This window comes from Antennarius striatus, chromosome 17 (assembly GCF_040054535.1).
Source record: "Antennarius striatus isolate MH-2024 chromosome 17, ASM4005453v1, whole genome shotgun sequence".
In the NCBI taxonomy this organism is placed as follows: domain Eukaryota; kingdom Metazoa; phylum Chordata; class Actinopteri; order Lophiiformes; family Antennariidae; genus Antennarius; species Antennarius striatus.
Window position 1 is genome coordinate 9,683,080 of NC_090792.1, and position 15,140 is coordinate 9,698,219.

General features: G+C 37.7%; 1 protein-coding gene across 2 annotated transcripts in view; it reads right to left on the minus strand.

The window, feature by feature from the left end:
• The window catches only part of fsip1 (fibrous sheath interacting protein 1), a 28,836-nt gene that overhangs the window by 12,151 nt on the left and 1,545 nt on the right, over nt 1-15,140 (minus strand). For both annotated transcript variants that reach the window (XR_011038506.1, XM_068338061.1), the window contains exons 6-9: nt 14,763-14,902; nt 14,444-14,563; nt 11,047-11,208; nt 599-751 (exon numbers count right to left, since the gene is read on the minus strand). Coding sequence is in view for 1 of the 2 variants with exons in the window: in XM_068338061.1 (XP_068194162.1) it covers nt 599-751; nt 11,047-11,208; nt 14,444-14,563; nt 14,763-14,902 (575 nt within the window). In the remaining variant the exon portion in view is untranslated. The remainder of the gene's footprint in view (nt 1-598; nt 752-11,046; nt 11,209-14,443; nt 14,564-14,762; nt 14,903-15,140) is intronic.

The window sequence follows — 15,140 nt, forward strand, 5'->3', positions numbered from 1 at the left end:
AAATCAGTCCTATCCTCCTTTGTCTTGCAACATTCTTGTGTTGTGACTTTAGCTACAGGATTTGGGGACAGAGTAACAATTCTGATGGTTGTAACTCTACAGAAGCTCCTAAAAGTAGACAGGGCTCAATGGTTTCCAAGGAACACTGTGGAGAGTCAACATCAGATGTCTGCGAAGAATGCTAGAAAGTAATGAAAGACTAGGACAAGAGGCCATACTGGAATAAATGATCAACCTCACTCTCAGATCAAACACATTGGCAAAGCAAAGCAGAGAAAGGTACTTGATTCCTTATTGAAAGCAGCAAAGTAAAGAGAGTGAATTTCCATTTAACACAAAACTGAAAATGTGTCAGTAAGGCAAGGAGAGAGAAGGTAAATATATGGGCCTGCTGAGGCTTGAATCTATCTGATTTCATCTTTCCCTCATAAATGAATGAGTTGTGCACTTGCAATGATTCATCATACACATGCCTATGGATCCAAGAACAGAGGTGTGGTATAAAGCACAACCCAACTGAGCGTGTATGCAAGTACTTGTATGAATCTGTGTACTACTTCAGCGTGTGAGTGAACAATAATATCTACTTTGAACTCACGTCCATCTCTTGGCTTTGGCTCAGACTCTCCAGCTGCTGTTGGATCTCTTTGAGCCGTTGCTCCATCCCTCTCCTTGTCTTAATATCTTGAAGGACCTTCTCTCCTGGCTGCTGGTTATCGTCACACATCCAGCCAACTTCTGAGGCATGGCCCTGATACACAACAGACACAACTGGTTCTCAAGAGAAACAAACAACTATTCTCACATGTGGATGTGTTTGGGTATCCTCTACAGCTGCATTCACAGCTTTAGTGGGAAATGAAACCTTTCATTAAACATTTCTTACTACTGATTTATGTTTTTCATTCCCCCCCACAAAACTTTTGAGTTCCACTATCTGTGACGTAAAATAAATTGGTTCTTTTCAGCTTTTTACACATAGTGAGTGGTTAGTTACTTATTTTAAGACCATGCTTATTATAAAGTCCATACCTCAGTTACAGCTACCTGAGTCAATATGAGTTCCAAAATAAATCATAAATTCATGAAATATATGTGCACTTGGTTGGTTCACTGCACTACATCCTACGACCCAGGCGGATTTGGAAACGGGTCAGGGGAATGTGGGTGAGCCACGCCCAAAGGACCGATCCACAGCCAGCTGAAAAATGTGATGTGTCTCTCTTAATCAAGAAGTTAAAGGGAGGATAAGAGTATATCCTGACTGGTCATATATCTTTAACAAACTGCTATGACACTAAATTGCTTTGCTACAATGAAGGAATAGCTGAGTGCATTGTACAATGGACAACATGTGCTAACACGCAACCAAAGGATGGACAAACATCTTGATATCCTTTCCCACCCCATCTACAATTTATGCCTTCAGTGAATAAGGATGACACATGTCATCGAATGATGTTAAAATTAATGGATACTTTATAAAATGTCAACCTCCCAATAGGGACTTTCATACTGAGAAATGTAGGGTTACAGCAGATAGCAAGATGCAGCAAAAACCATAAGCTAAAACACCAAGTTACTAAATTTATTGAGACACATTTATGATAGGATGTAATCTTAATCTTAGTTAAACCCATCATGAGTTAGGTGGGAGGAAAGAGAGCTCATGTAAAATGAGGCAATTTTTTTTTGGAGGAACAAAGAATTCTTCTGCCTGACATGACTAGATAACATCACATACTGCATTTACACAGTTATGAGTCAACTGCCTGACAACTTCGAGACTTCATTTTGATGTTTCAGTTTGGCAAAAACAAGAATCTTCTGATTTTAAGTGTGTGTAGCTTTGCCAACCTGTGCCCTCCTTTTAAGAAAGTAATGACAGCTTTTTGAAGTCTTTTTGTCGAGTCATCACCAGAGCGTCTCAGAGACTACGAAAGCCTGGACCGCAGCAGACTCTCACTCGTCATGCACCAGAATGAGAAATGTAGCATTGTGCCCAGGAAAATAAAGTGCAGCTTTAAGAACATCATCATCACACCACTAAATGCATGTTTCTGAAAATGCTGAAATCTTTTGCAGAATTTTTATTTTTATTTAATTATTACACAAAAAGCTCCCCTACTTTTGAAGAACTGTAAACTTTAGAATTGGCTGCAGGATTTAGCAATGAAAGAACTGAACAAAGATTAAATTTAGATTATATGTCACAATAAATAATAAACTGAACCAATTATTGGCGGTTAAATCAACCCCAAGTGAATTGTGGTTAATGCTAAGCTAAGTAAAACTTTTTAATTTGAAAAATTACAGAAAAATATTGATTACATGTCATGTGTTTCGCTGTATCTTTGCCCTCTACTGCCTTAGTTAACATAGAAAAACTAGTCAAGTGAAATATACCATTACTCTATCCAATAGATCCACTGTCATATAAGTATATAAGTAAATTGCTAGGATTTATTCTCGGATAGAAAATGATACACAGCAGTCTTTGTAATTGTTGTTGAGACTGAGATTTCAATTTGAAACTGACTTAAAAACGGGCCGATTGATTTGTTGATATCTCCATTCTTAAAACCACACCACTATCATGGATCGATTCTCAGAAAAAAAAGAATCTGTATAGTAACATCAAAATTCATCCATAAATCTCTCTGATTAGATCTACATATAAGAGCAAATACTGTATGTAGAAATACTGTACTGTATATTTCTGTTTTAGACACCTTCAGTGTGAAACTGGCGCTGGGTTTAGTGTCTATTTCATTTAACCTATCATGGCCTAGAAATCCTGATTTACATACTTTATGATACAATAACGGCTATATATACAGTATATACTTGATTAAATAATAATACAAATTCAATAATAATAACAACTTTGTTTGGCAAGGATAAACAGTAGAGTAGTCTCATTGTCAGCTCAAGTATAGAAATGCTTCATTCCTCGGGGAAGACAAAGGGTACTGTATATCTTCAAATTAATGAACTCCAGAAATACTACCATAATTACCATAATTACTATATTACAAAAATCTGATCAATATCCTGTATTGTGTAGCAGCTTTAACTCAAAATAGGGTTAAAATGAGTGATTTCTAAGTGGAGTAAAGGAAAGAAAAACCAGGTCCAGCTTATCTGTACCTCAGAAAATCCTGATAATTGGCAAACCTCAGGGTAGCCAACAAGTATCTCAAATAACCACATCACCTATCTGGGTCACAAGACTGCAGGGATGGCATGAAGCTCAAGACTTTGTTTCCTTTCAGCATGAAAAACAAGTCCAACATCATCAAGTTTAAAGAGAAGAAGTATGGCAATCTGTTGATGATTATGTCAGTTGCCAAGTATACTTTAATTATAAAAAGTTATTTGAGGCATCAAATGTTAAACATTGCCTGTAAAGACAAAGACTGAGAAGCTGTCCTGATTTCACCTAGAGATTCAAATAATGCTTTTCCACATATGAAAATGACTGCTTTGCCTATGACTATAAGCAAGACCATCATTTTTGGATTCCTGAGATGACTTTAGCATAGCATGACATTCACGCCCATTCAGAAGTTGTTGATATCCTGCGATCAATTTTATGATTTCAAACAGAAGTAAAACATTCCATCCTGACGTTGTCATGGTAATTTAGTGTGAAGCAGCTTCAGCAGTTGATGGTTGATCTGCTGTTTTCCAGTGTGACAAAATAGGAAAGATCAGGAAAGATCAGTTTATTCTATGCTTGCCAATTAAAAATAGATTTTGAATGGTCACAGTTAGCAGTAGTGAATATTCTATATTACAACGTTCGCGTGAAAAGGAGCCTATAATTAAATCACGTCTTTCATTTTAGTTGTGTTGGGAACTATTGACATTGGTAGCCTAGAGCTTCTTCACTGCTCCAATATGGTGTACATCTGTGATGTGATTTGCTATATGAAACAGCTGGATCGTGTCATGCCAATGGATTCTCAGCTATATCCACTAAACAGCAAAAACAAAAATCAACATGTTGTCCACATGTATACGTCGTATTTTGCATATGCAGGGTATACCAGGTCATTTCCTCATTTAGATTCCCTCTCACATTAGTTGTTTTGGGGGATGGACTGAAGCCAGACCAAAGCAGACTTTGTTTACACACTCAAAAGAAGCTGATTCGGGAGCAGCAATCTGTGAAGCAGCAAATCCAAGAAAACTTCAGCAGTTGAAACATAAACGCTACTGCAAACTTTAAACAAACAACTAAATTCTACATACCTTTTTTTGATATTGCCAAATTGGAACTAATATTGAGAAGATACATGTCACTGAAATGAAAGTCTAGTGATATGGATGCAGGTAATGAGTAAAAGTTTGTCAGAAATCATGTAAACATCAGATTTTACTTGTACACCATAAAGGGGGTAACCTCATGCCATTGGTAATAAAATGCAAATGACTGTTGGAGAATGTGTGTGCTGTATAGTTCACCAGAGGTCTACGTTGTGCAAAATATACTCCCCTATTTTCTGGCTACATCTTCTTAAGTACATTGCAAAGAATAGACTGCTGTTATGATGAAAGGGACCCAGCTGTCCTGACTCACCCAGAGATGGCTGCTGTTGTGCAAAACAGCATGCTCCCCTTTTTCCCCTTATGTGTGTCTCAGCTTCTCTCACTCTCTCTCCCCAATTCAGACCCATAGTAGGAGCTCTGGCTGTGCCACGTGGAGCAAGGCTACTTGCCAAGGCCTGTCCAAATGCCTCGCCATGAGCATTCCCTGTGAGAGCTCTGAAGTAAGCAATTCGGAAGCTATGGCTGAGTCTCACTTGTACTAATCTAGCTTCAGATTTTTTCTCTTTTTTTTTATTTTTCTCTCACTCCAGGGTCTCTTTGATTTTAAATTTGCTCAGCTATGACCTGCTGTCATCTGCAAAGATTGCAGGCAGCAGTGCTGCGATACAGATGGTGACATAAAGTCAAACAAGGTAATACAGATAAAATGGAACTCCTAACATTGCGCATCACCCCTTAAAAGTTAGCCTCAAAATCAATCTGATACTGAACTCACAGAGATAGTGAGGTTTTCTTTAAAGTGACCCAGATATGAGTTTTGATTGGATCCAAGCTGTATTTTTCCCTCCAAGAAGGTCATGTTTTTTCATAAATATTTTGGATCAGTGCTGACCTGATGATTGCTAACATTCCTGAAGTATTACATGAAACATTTATTGGTCATCTGGCTTGTATACTGGCTTTATTCACAATTGAAGGTGGTCTGGGGTAGGCCTGGTTGAACAGATTAAAAACTCTCAGCACCTCATGCAATCAAAAAAGCCTTCTCATTGTGACACTGGGTTTAAATATCCTCACCACTGCTCTGTTCTAGCGAACCAAACATCATCCCAAGATGAATAAATGTTCTGCCTGCTTACAGTTTTCGCAGTTTGAGCTGTGAAAGGAATTTGTGATTCCTCCAAAGCATTGTAAATACTTAATAGTCTGTGACTTTTACTGTCGTAAAAGTAAGACTCGTGCAATCATCTCCACCCTCTATCACTTTATTGATATAAGGTAATTGTAATGTTTGCCAAAAATGACATGGATAAAACAAAATGTGCATAAAAACAGTATATTTTTGCACTTTTTGTCACCCGCTGTCACATGGTTTGTATTCTCAGAAACAGTATCTGCCCTAGATTTCAGCTGCTAAAAGTCTTGATATGAGAAATGACATGTAGGACAGTGAAGATGTTTTTAACTTGAGAGAATCAAAAAGTAAACAGCTAGTCTGGTGTTGAAATTTAAAAAGTTAGAAACAGAAACAGCCTGACTAAACTCTGACATCTTTCACTCATTTTTTTCTTTCCACTGTTCTCCTGTGATCAGGTGCTACAGGATAACTGTGAAACAGTGACATTTGCAAAATTTACAAACTTCTATACATTTTGGATCATAATCTGCAAACTTATGTGGAATCACAGCTTTCCAATGATTTTGTGTGCAGCAACTTCCCTTTAAAATGTGTTGGATGTAAAAGAAGCTTCAGACAGCTATTGTCAAAGTCAGGTTAGCTGGTCTGGTGGCTGCAGCTTCATACTAACATAAAAAATGCATTAGACTTCAGGTTTCTTCTTCAAATGCTGTGGAAAAAAACAGATGCAAACATTTATATACTTATGTCTATTAACATATGGTCTATTGGACTATGTTCGAAATGCAAGAACTGAAAACAGTGGTTGGTGATAACATTTAATATTTTAATTTAGTTTGGGTCTTAGAGACAGGAGATTAAATATTTTAAGTTTATTGCTCCATGATTTTGTGACCAGTCCTCTAAGGAGCGTCATAATGAGCAGAGCAGTCAAAAGTTAGATCTTAACCATCCCAGGGAAAAATCTCTCTCAACCACTTAACACAACTGCTGCTGTGGGTAACACTAGTGGGAGAGACATTTATAAGAAGACAATAAACTGTGTCTCCCATGAATTACAGGGCGGAGAAGGGTGTGGACTCTATTCTTTTAGCTAAATTGACCTTGGGAATAACATGGCTCATGCAACGTGTCAAAGCTGACATCTTAACTCTCACCATGCAACTAAAAACAGATGATCCTGCAGAACATCTGAGGAAAGTGTGCAAAAATGAAGTCAGATTTTTTATCAATGCAATGTACAAAAATCCCCAGATCTATTCATTACTAAGTGTTCAATTCATCGAACGATCTGTCAGTTACAGAGAGGAAAATCCTTTTGTGACTTAGGCATATGTTATTTTTTTATATGTCAGCAGGGAGATGAACATTGTATTCTGAAGAGAAGCTCCTTCGTTAGTACAAAGGATAAGGTAGTCAAAGAGAAACATGTGATTTGTTAATGCTTTTGTATATTTGGCTTTTTATTTCCACTGGTTATGGTTATAATTTAACATCAATTACATGTATACAGTTGGTATTAAATTTTTTTTAAAATATTAGGAATATGTATAAATTTAGTCAGCGTCCTGACTCTATCTTGAACTCTAACAAACTCTTGATACAAAAAAATTGACCAAAAATTTTCCACAGCTTTTTAATTATAGGACTTCACCAAATAAGATAAATTTACGCGCTATCGGCAAACCACAGTGTTTTGGTCAAAAGGACCGTCTGTGCCCAGAGCTCTGCTCTCTCACTTACCATCTGCAGTAGTTAAACCATGACCACTCATCAGCAACCACACAATGTGACTAAGTGACCTCATGGTCTTACCTCATAATATAGCCAACCAAATGCACGACAAAAACACAGCTGCAGTTACCATGTAAATACAAAAGGAGCTGAAGCCTTGGGGCCTCATTCATAAAATAGGATTGGATGAATTTTAATTGTATGTAGGACATAAGACGAAAACCATGTAAAAGTGTTTATTTATAAAACTATTCTCTGATGTGGAAATGATCTGTTCTCTAAACAAAGTCTAGCAGTTGTGGCTTCCTTGACATATTACAGTTTGGGACACATTCATCCAAGCCTGGGGGGGGGGGGTTGTTTGATTTTTTTGAACAATGTGAATTGCTGGAATGCTATCAGTATTTATTTTTGGATTTTCTGCTTAATATGATGTTTTAATATAAGAATCAATCAATCAATCACACTTCATTCATTTTTAAGTGGCCCACTTCAAAACATGTTTGTCTTTGTTTCAGCCCTATAGCGTGTAGTAGCAGTAGTAATACGTATTTATAGAGAATGTTGCCTGTAATCAATCTGCCTGACAACCACTATGACCTTATCTTCCAAAAAGTTTGATTTACTCTTTTGGCCCACGGTTATTCCTGAAAAATCAAACTTAGTGCAGGGATTCTATGAAGGGAGGTGACCTCACAAGACAGACGTCATCTATTATACACTGTAAATAAGATTCATGCAAAATGTTTAAGCAATGTTTTTCAATGCACTACCACTGTTATAAATCTAATGTAATCACACCGTCAGAGAATAGGTTAGAGATAACGTGATTCTCATCTGTGAAACACGCAGTAACACACGCCCAATGTCACCAAATGACAAACAGCAGCTTATGGCAAAATGCCTTTCTGGCTTGTAACCACAGGTGGTGTAGGCGTTACCCCACATTGGTACTGTACATCAATTCCACAAGCCAACAGATGTTTTTAATGACAGAAAGTCATTTTCATCTGATAGAAGTGGAGGAAATGAACAATGCAAAAGAAGCAATCCTGTCATGAGCACAATTTTGGTAGCATCCATGGAAAACACTGCTCAAAGCAGTGTTTTGATTCCATTTGGTTCAGATCATGAAAGTACAGTTTGCAACTTCCTAATCTTACTCCTGTCCTTCAGAATTATTTTTTTTAAAAAGTCAGACAAAAGAACTTCCCCTTCTAAAGACTTTCACTATAATTCAATGTGTGGTCACATGAGTAATAGAGTGCTTGATGTTGTGGTTAAGGGCATGACAGTGTGGATTTCTCAAGACTCAGGGTGCACAGTGTGACGTGCACCTGCCACTGCAATTCCCTATATACTGTATGTAGAAAAATGAACAGTCGGACCCAGTGGATTAATATTAATATGAATTCAGCGAGTGAACACCATTTATGCCTTGTCCAACTGCAGGAATGTTTACCGCTCCAAGTAACAACAGCTGCACATGAGGGGAGTTTCTACCCAGTATACTGTAACTGTTACTGTATAAGTGCTAGACGTGTTTGCTTGTGTTAAAATCTCAAGTGAAATGGAAAACCTTTTTCATTTTCTTGACCAAGCAATCCTCAATCACAACCTCAGTAATTATGGGGGAAATATCCTCGCCAATATAAGACCTCACTGACTCTACCCATCCTCAAAGCACAAAGGGAAGGACGCAAAGGATGCTGCTCTTATGGAGACTGCACAGGAATGCAAGCGTTACTTTTCCCCTCACACAACTCACTGAGAAAGGACAGGTCCAGGTTCTGATGACACAATCCAAGTCCTGATTGATGTTCCATCAATGACAGCTCACTGGGGAGGAATAAATAACTCCTTTTGTGATGACAATATGAACCATCTGTCTTCGTCAGAGAACAAGAGAAACTTGGAAACGTGAATTTAATGCGATGCACAAAATGTGTTAGTGGTGCTGGAAAAGGGATATGATGCTCTTGCTTATGTGCATACATAACTTCACATTTACTGATGTGGATGAATGATTGGCTTTGAAAGAGATGGATGATAAGTGTGTTCTTTAAAACGTGACGTGTAGGCAGGGTAAGAGAGCAGCTACTTTTAAGCTATACAGGTGTTCTTTTCATCAACATGATCGTTTCTATTTTATACACTATTAAAAACCTAAATGTGATGTATTTTGATTTTATTTGTCATCTTAGCTATCTGAATCATCTGTAAATGGTTACTTGAGAGAAAAAAATTATTTTGTGTCATTGTTTAATTCATATTTTATCTCTTTAGAGAGAAGGCATGCTTTAGCTGTTTCTGCAGTAATGAAGAGCAGATGATGGAGAGATGATGGGGAATTTTACTTTCCCAAAAAGTCTTTAAACCAAGAAAGATGATTAAAGGCTGCGAAGGGAGGGGAAGTTGGTTGCACAAAGTAGCACGTTCAGCTGCCCAGTAATGTCACAGATCTGTACTATTAATTCAGACTCCAGCCTTCATCATAGGCCTATAAGAAAAGCATGAGGACTGATGACAATTTTATATACTCAATAAAATACCACTTCTATCTTTACAAGCAGTTGTAGTTCCTGAAATTTGTTAATATTATGAAGCGGCAAATCAAATCTTCCTCCAAAAAAATCATGTTCATCTATAGCTCATGTAGTGACCAAATGATCCATCTGCACTGATACAACAAAGACTGGTGCTATTTATGTTTTGGAGCGCTCTACCTACCAAGTATTTTGATTACTGGTGTATCCATTTGTCTATAAAATACCAAGGCAGTGAAAGATGCCCATCACAATTTCTAAAGGCCAAATGTGACATCTTCCATGAAAAACATTTTGGACAACTTACAGCCAGTAACCAGAAGATATTTGATGTACTATAACAGAGCACAATGAAAACCAGCAAAAATTCCCATTGGAGGGCCTGGAAACAATTAGTGCTGACTGAATGTTACACCCCATGCCAGATTGTTGACACTTAGATAATTATGAACATCTAAAGGGATGCAAAGAATGTGCCTCATCAATGACCTCAGAATTGTTAAGCATCTTTTACTGCTGTCTCCTTTTAATGTCAGACCAATGACGTGAATAAGAAAATTCATATTGGGAAATTGAAATAATTGGAACGCTGGAATTAATATTCTGGACATCGTGACACGGGTCATGTGCTGTTTCAGCCCTGGGATCCAAGCGCCGCAATTTCCCCTTGTCTGTATCCAGTGATAGTGGAAATAAGTACCATGGCCTTGCAAATGTTATTTGTTTTTATGTTTCAGAAACACAATTTTTGACTTACAGGCTGTACAAATGATGGTACCTGCTCATTAAACTGTAGTAAAATATGTTCATGATAATTCAATAAACTCACATCCTGGTGTGAGACCCAAAAAAACAGGATGAAGGACAGATAGCTTTTGTTAATTTACATACCTGTGACGGTCTCCTTTGTGAGATGCGGTGGTGATAAACTGATAAAATTTACTTTACAGTTTTCAAGATCTGCTGGTTACTTTATTCGTAATAATTAGAAATAGTGAGAAAAGTTTACTAGCAGAAAATCATGCTCAAGGGGTTTTAACTTGTGGCTGTTTTATGGAAAGATGGTGGAAAACTGAATGGAAAAATGGTGCAACCCTCAGTTTCAAATTAGACCATTTTTAAACACTGCAACTTTCCCCAACGCAACAATGAGAGAACGTAAGAGGTGAAACTTCTTTAAAGCTGCTGAAAATAGACTTTACAAGATGTTACCCTTCATGCCTTACTGAAAAGATTTTTCACTCAGATTTTATGCCTGTGTCTCTGAGCTGGGAGGTACCCGTAGTAGTTAATGATGCTTTACATAAACACAATCCTGTGATGACATTTACAATCACACTGTTGAATAAATACCTCAAACAAGGTTAGGTTCCTGTATGAGCTTTGCACTGAGAGAAATTCCTCTACAGGAAGGAGAGGGCAAATTTTGGAGTCAATGTGGATGAGCTGCTCCATGTCAGTTGGCTCCGGAGTGTAACCCTGGCCTGTCAGGACCGGCACAGCCCACATGTCCTCCTGAAAGACAAACATTGGGGCAGTAAGTCACAGTCCACAGGGTATAACCCTGGTTTGTATGTAGAAACCTAAATATGGGATTGATAAAAATATTTCTTTTCTTTGAGCAACTTTGTGGAAATCCTTTCTAAAACAGAGAAGAGAATGGTATTCACTTCTGGATGGATAAAAGTAACTGGCTCTGCCAGGGAGTCTCTGCTCATAAAGGAAATGATGGGTGTTCAAGCAGCTCAGGCAGAGCTGCAGATTAGGATGAAGAAACTGTGATTAATGAGGGAAACAACTTGATGTCAGACAGAGATAAAGCATAAAATTCATTTTTCTGCTGCTCAACTTGTCTGTGTCGCTTTGCTTTTTTTAGTAGACTGTAACGATGTCTAAGATCAAGGGGAAGGGGGTTTTTTTTTTGCAAAAGTTTAAAGACAGACGTTTTTTACAAAACACAAGTGCTCTAACTTCAAAGTTAATTTTTGGGAAAACATTTTGGAAAATAACATCTGGACGTCTTATGGTAATAGTAGCTTTGCCGCTGTAGCGAAATTTAAGCCGTCAAAATGCCTCATTTGAAATGTGGGTCAAGTTTATTATTGAATTGAATTTATGAAGGCTGTTTTTAGTTTCGCCAATATGTAGGGTTACATTTATTTATTTTTATTATCAAAAATTGCGCTTTTTGCTTGTTTGTTTGTATTTGACTTTTTGTTTTGTTTTTTATATATAATTTTGATTACAAAAAAAAAAAATCAAACAACCAATGGATACAAGTGAAAACATAACTGGATATTATATAATTGTTGTGTGGAAAAATAACCAGAAAACGAAGGAATGTCCAACAAGAAAACAACAATTAAGAAATCTTTAAACTCATAATATGATGATTCACTGAGGAAATGAACTGATAAAATAAAAAAAGGCTAAAGACAGAAAGGTTTATTTTTGTGAGAATAACAAGCTCTCTCTCTCACTGAAATCAAATTATAGTAATGATAGCTGGAAAATGCACAGTAAATCAAAATTGATAATTGGCACATGATTCAACATGTATGCTATGTTTTTCACTATTACAGAGTCAACAAGGCAGTCAGAGACTGCAACATCCCACGATATCATCACATTTTTGTGCCTTTGGCTTCCTGAAAATGTTGCTTTTTGTTTTGTGATTACTGTATATCTCATCAGGTTTCCAATATGTGTACCAAAAAATGTATAGAAGTGAAAATTTTACCTTGACCTAGTTTCTCAAGGTTGTGATCTAATTTTCATCCCCTTGCCCTCCCTGAATATAACACCTTTTGTTTCATCTTTCTATCTTATCTGGTTCCTGAGATATGTGCAAAAAAGTGTACAAAAGTTTAAATTTGACCTAGTTTTCTTAAGGTCAAGATCATCATCTAATTTTCATCCCCTTTGCCCCCCGAATAATGTGCTTTTTTTTTTTCATCTTTCTATCAGCAACAGTTGTGAAGATATTTGGTGGAAGGATGGACGGACATATGGACGGATGGACGGACGGACATAGAAAAAACTGACAATTACAATACATCACAGATTCGAGGGATGTAAATACAGAGAATTTAGAGTGTAAATATTTCTGTCTTTATGCACCCCCCATGCAGAGTTTTTATGAATCAACAGAGGCCCTCCTCCAATTCCTGCTTCTAAATTTTACTCCACGCCTATCGAGAAGATGTGTCCTCTATCTTTATGCATCTCCATAATCCCATAATGAGAGACACTTCAAATCCCATCATCCTTCATCCAAGGGTGAATGTCAAGATAAAGGGTGAACATCAAGTAAAAACGATTACATCCACTACTGACGCACCCAAATTTCAACAATTGCCAACTTCCATTGATTTATTGCTGCAGATTTCCAGTGAACCACACAATATCAAAAGAAATGTGTGGCTAACAGTGAGCTGCAGCTACTAATTTATGTGCTTATGGGGAGTCTGCCAAGAACTTGGCCCTCACCGAATAAAAGACACGTCACTACCAAAGCACTGATAACATCAATAATGTGCTTTTCTCTATTATGATCATCCATGACAGCATGTCTCGCAATAACAGGAAGTCTTCTTCTAGCCAACTAAAAAACAGTACAATTTTACTCCACTTTGGTATTTCACAGCATTATTTTTGTATTATTATTATTATAAAAATCAAGGTAAACATCATAAGTAGAGAAGAAAGACTTTTTTTTTTATCCTGGAAGGTTGTTCCAGCAATGCAGAGCTGTTGGGGTCAAACTAAATGGAACCGTATGAGAAAGGTAAATATGTTGAACAAGTCTGGTCCCATCTGCCTTTAGACTGGCCTCACAGCTGCCAAAAGGGTGATTAAAACAAATGAAAGTTGAACATAAAAATGTCTAAAGTTGGGACTGTGGGTAGATAGGGAAATAGTCTAAGGTTCCAGGGGAGACGGTGCTCAATCAAAAGTCAAAGACAAACAAACTTCTTAGGCCGAAGGTCAATCAGTAAACTTCTACTGTGAGAGCAACTGAGGAATTCGAACTACATGGAGGATCCATGTCATGAAAATATATAATAAAGGAATCCATAATTTGCAACATTTTTGGAGCTCTCTGAACAGTGTTAGTCTTCATGCTACTCTGGGCTTACTTAATGTGTATGTAGAGTTAAATATGATTTAAACAGGCACATTTTAGTTTATGATACAGGGTTCCAGTCTCTCTCTGTTCAGAGTATGCATGTTGTCCCTCTGTCTGCGTGGGTTCTCTCCAGGTTCTCCTGGCTTCCTCCCACCTCCAAAAACATGTGCTTCAGGTTAAGTGGCTGTAGGTATGAGTGTGTGCCTGCGTCGTTGTCTGTCTCTGTGTAGCTTCGAGGTGCACTGGTGTCGCACCCGGAGTTTGCCCCGCCTCACGCCCTAAGTCAGATTGGATAGGCTCCAGCTCCCTGTGACCCGTGCAAGCGGATGAAGCGGTCAGGGAGATGAAAAAGTGAATGAACCATCACTTAGAAAACATTTGATTGCTATAGAATTAGGATTAGTGGCTGTAACCTAACACTAGAAACAATATTACAATGATTATGAATAATTACTATACTGTGTTCTAAATGTAGTAAATGTAAGAATGGATATTGGGAGCAGAACCAGTGACTGTGTTCATCTGCAGCAAGACATCTGGTCATGACGGTGGAAGCATCCATGGACTTCAAGATGAAATCCTCCAGCATATGTTGTGTGTTAGGCCTCCATGTCATCCTACCTCACTGTCTGCGCCTCTGGCACTGTCCTCTTCCTCTTTATCGATGTCCTGAAGGAGCTCTTCCAGACGTTCTTTCTCTGCTTGCGTAAAAAGCACTTGGCCCCCCTTGCTGCTCAATAGCTATTGCATTACAACACATTTGGACAGAGGACAATGAAAATTATTGATTCATAAAGACATTTCTACTCATGTTTTTGATGCCCTAGAATTCTTAGAATTGGTGTTTCTCTGGGACTTGAGAAGAAACAGCAAGAAACTTGCCCCAAGTCATGTGATATACTCTAGCACTGCATTCATCCTGGTGTGAACTTTGACATACCTCAATGTTTCTCTTGACAAAGTCCTTCTGTATTTTCTTGCCTTTGGAAGCTCCGCTGTGGCTGCCTTCCAGTTGCTCTTCCCCCATCTCTGCATTGCCTACTTCAAATGATTCTGTCAAGCTGACTGGACTCTTTTCACCTGTCAATCAAGACACATTTTACTAAAACAGTAATGCTGTAAAAGCAAAGCAAAGCTCTAATTACAACAGACAAATAGGATTTTTTTTCTAGAAATGAAAATTTCTATTGGAATGTTTACTCTAATATCTGATCCTTATGGTTTAAGAATTTCTACAATGATCTAAATTGGAAGTGAAATGTAAAAATTTTCTTTAAAAAACCCCCAAAGGTCTGCAAGGTGGCATAGTAGGGGGAGA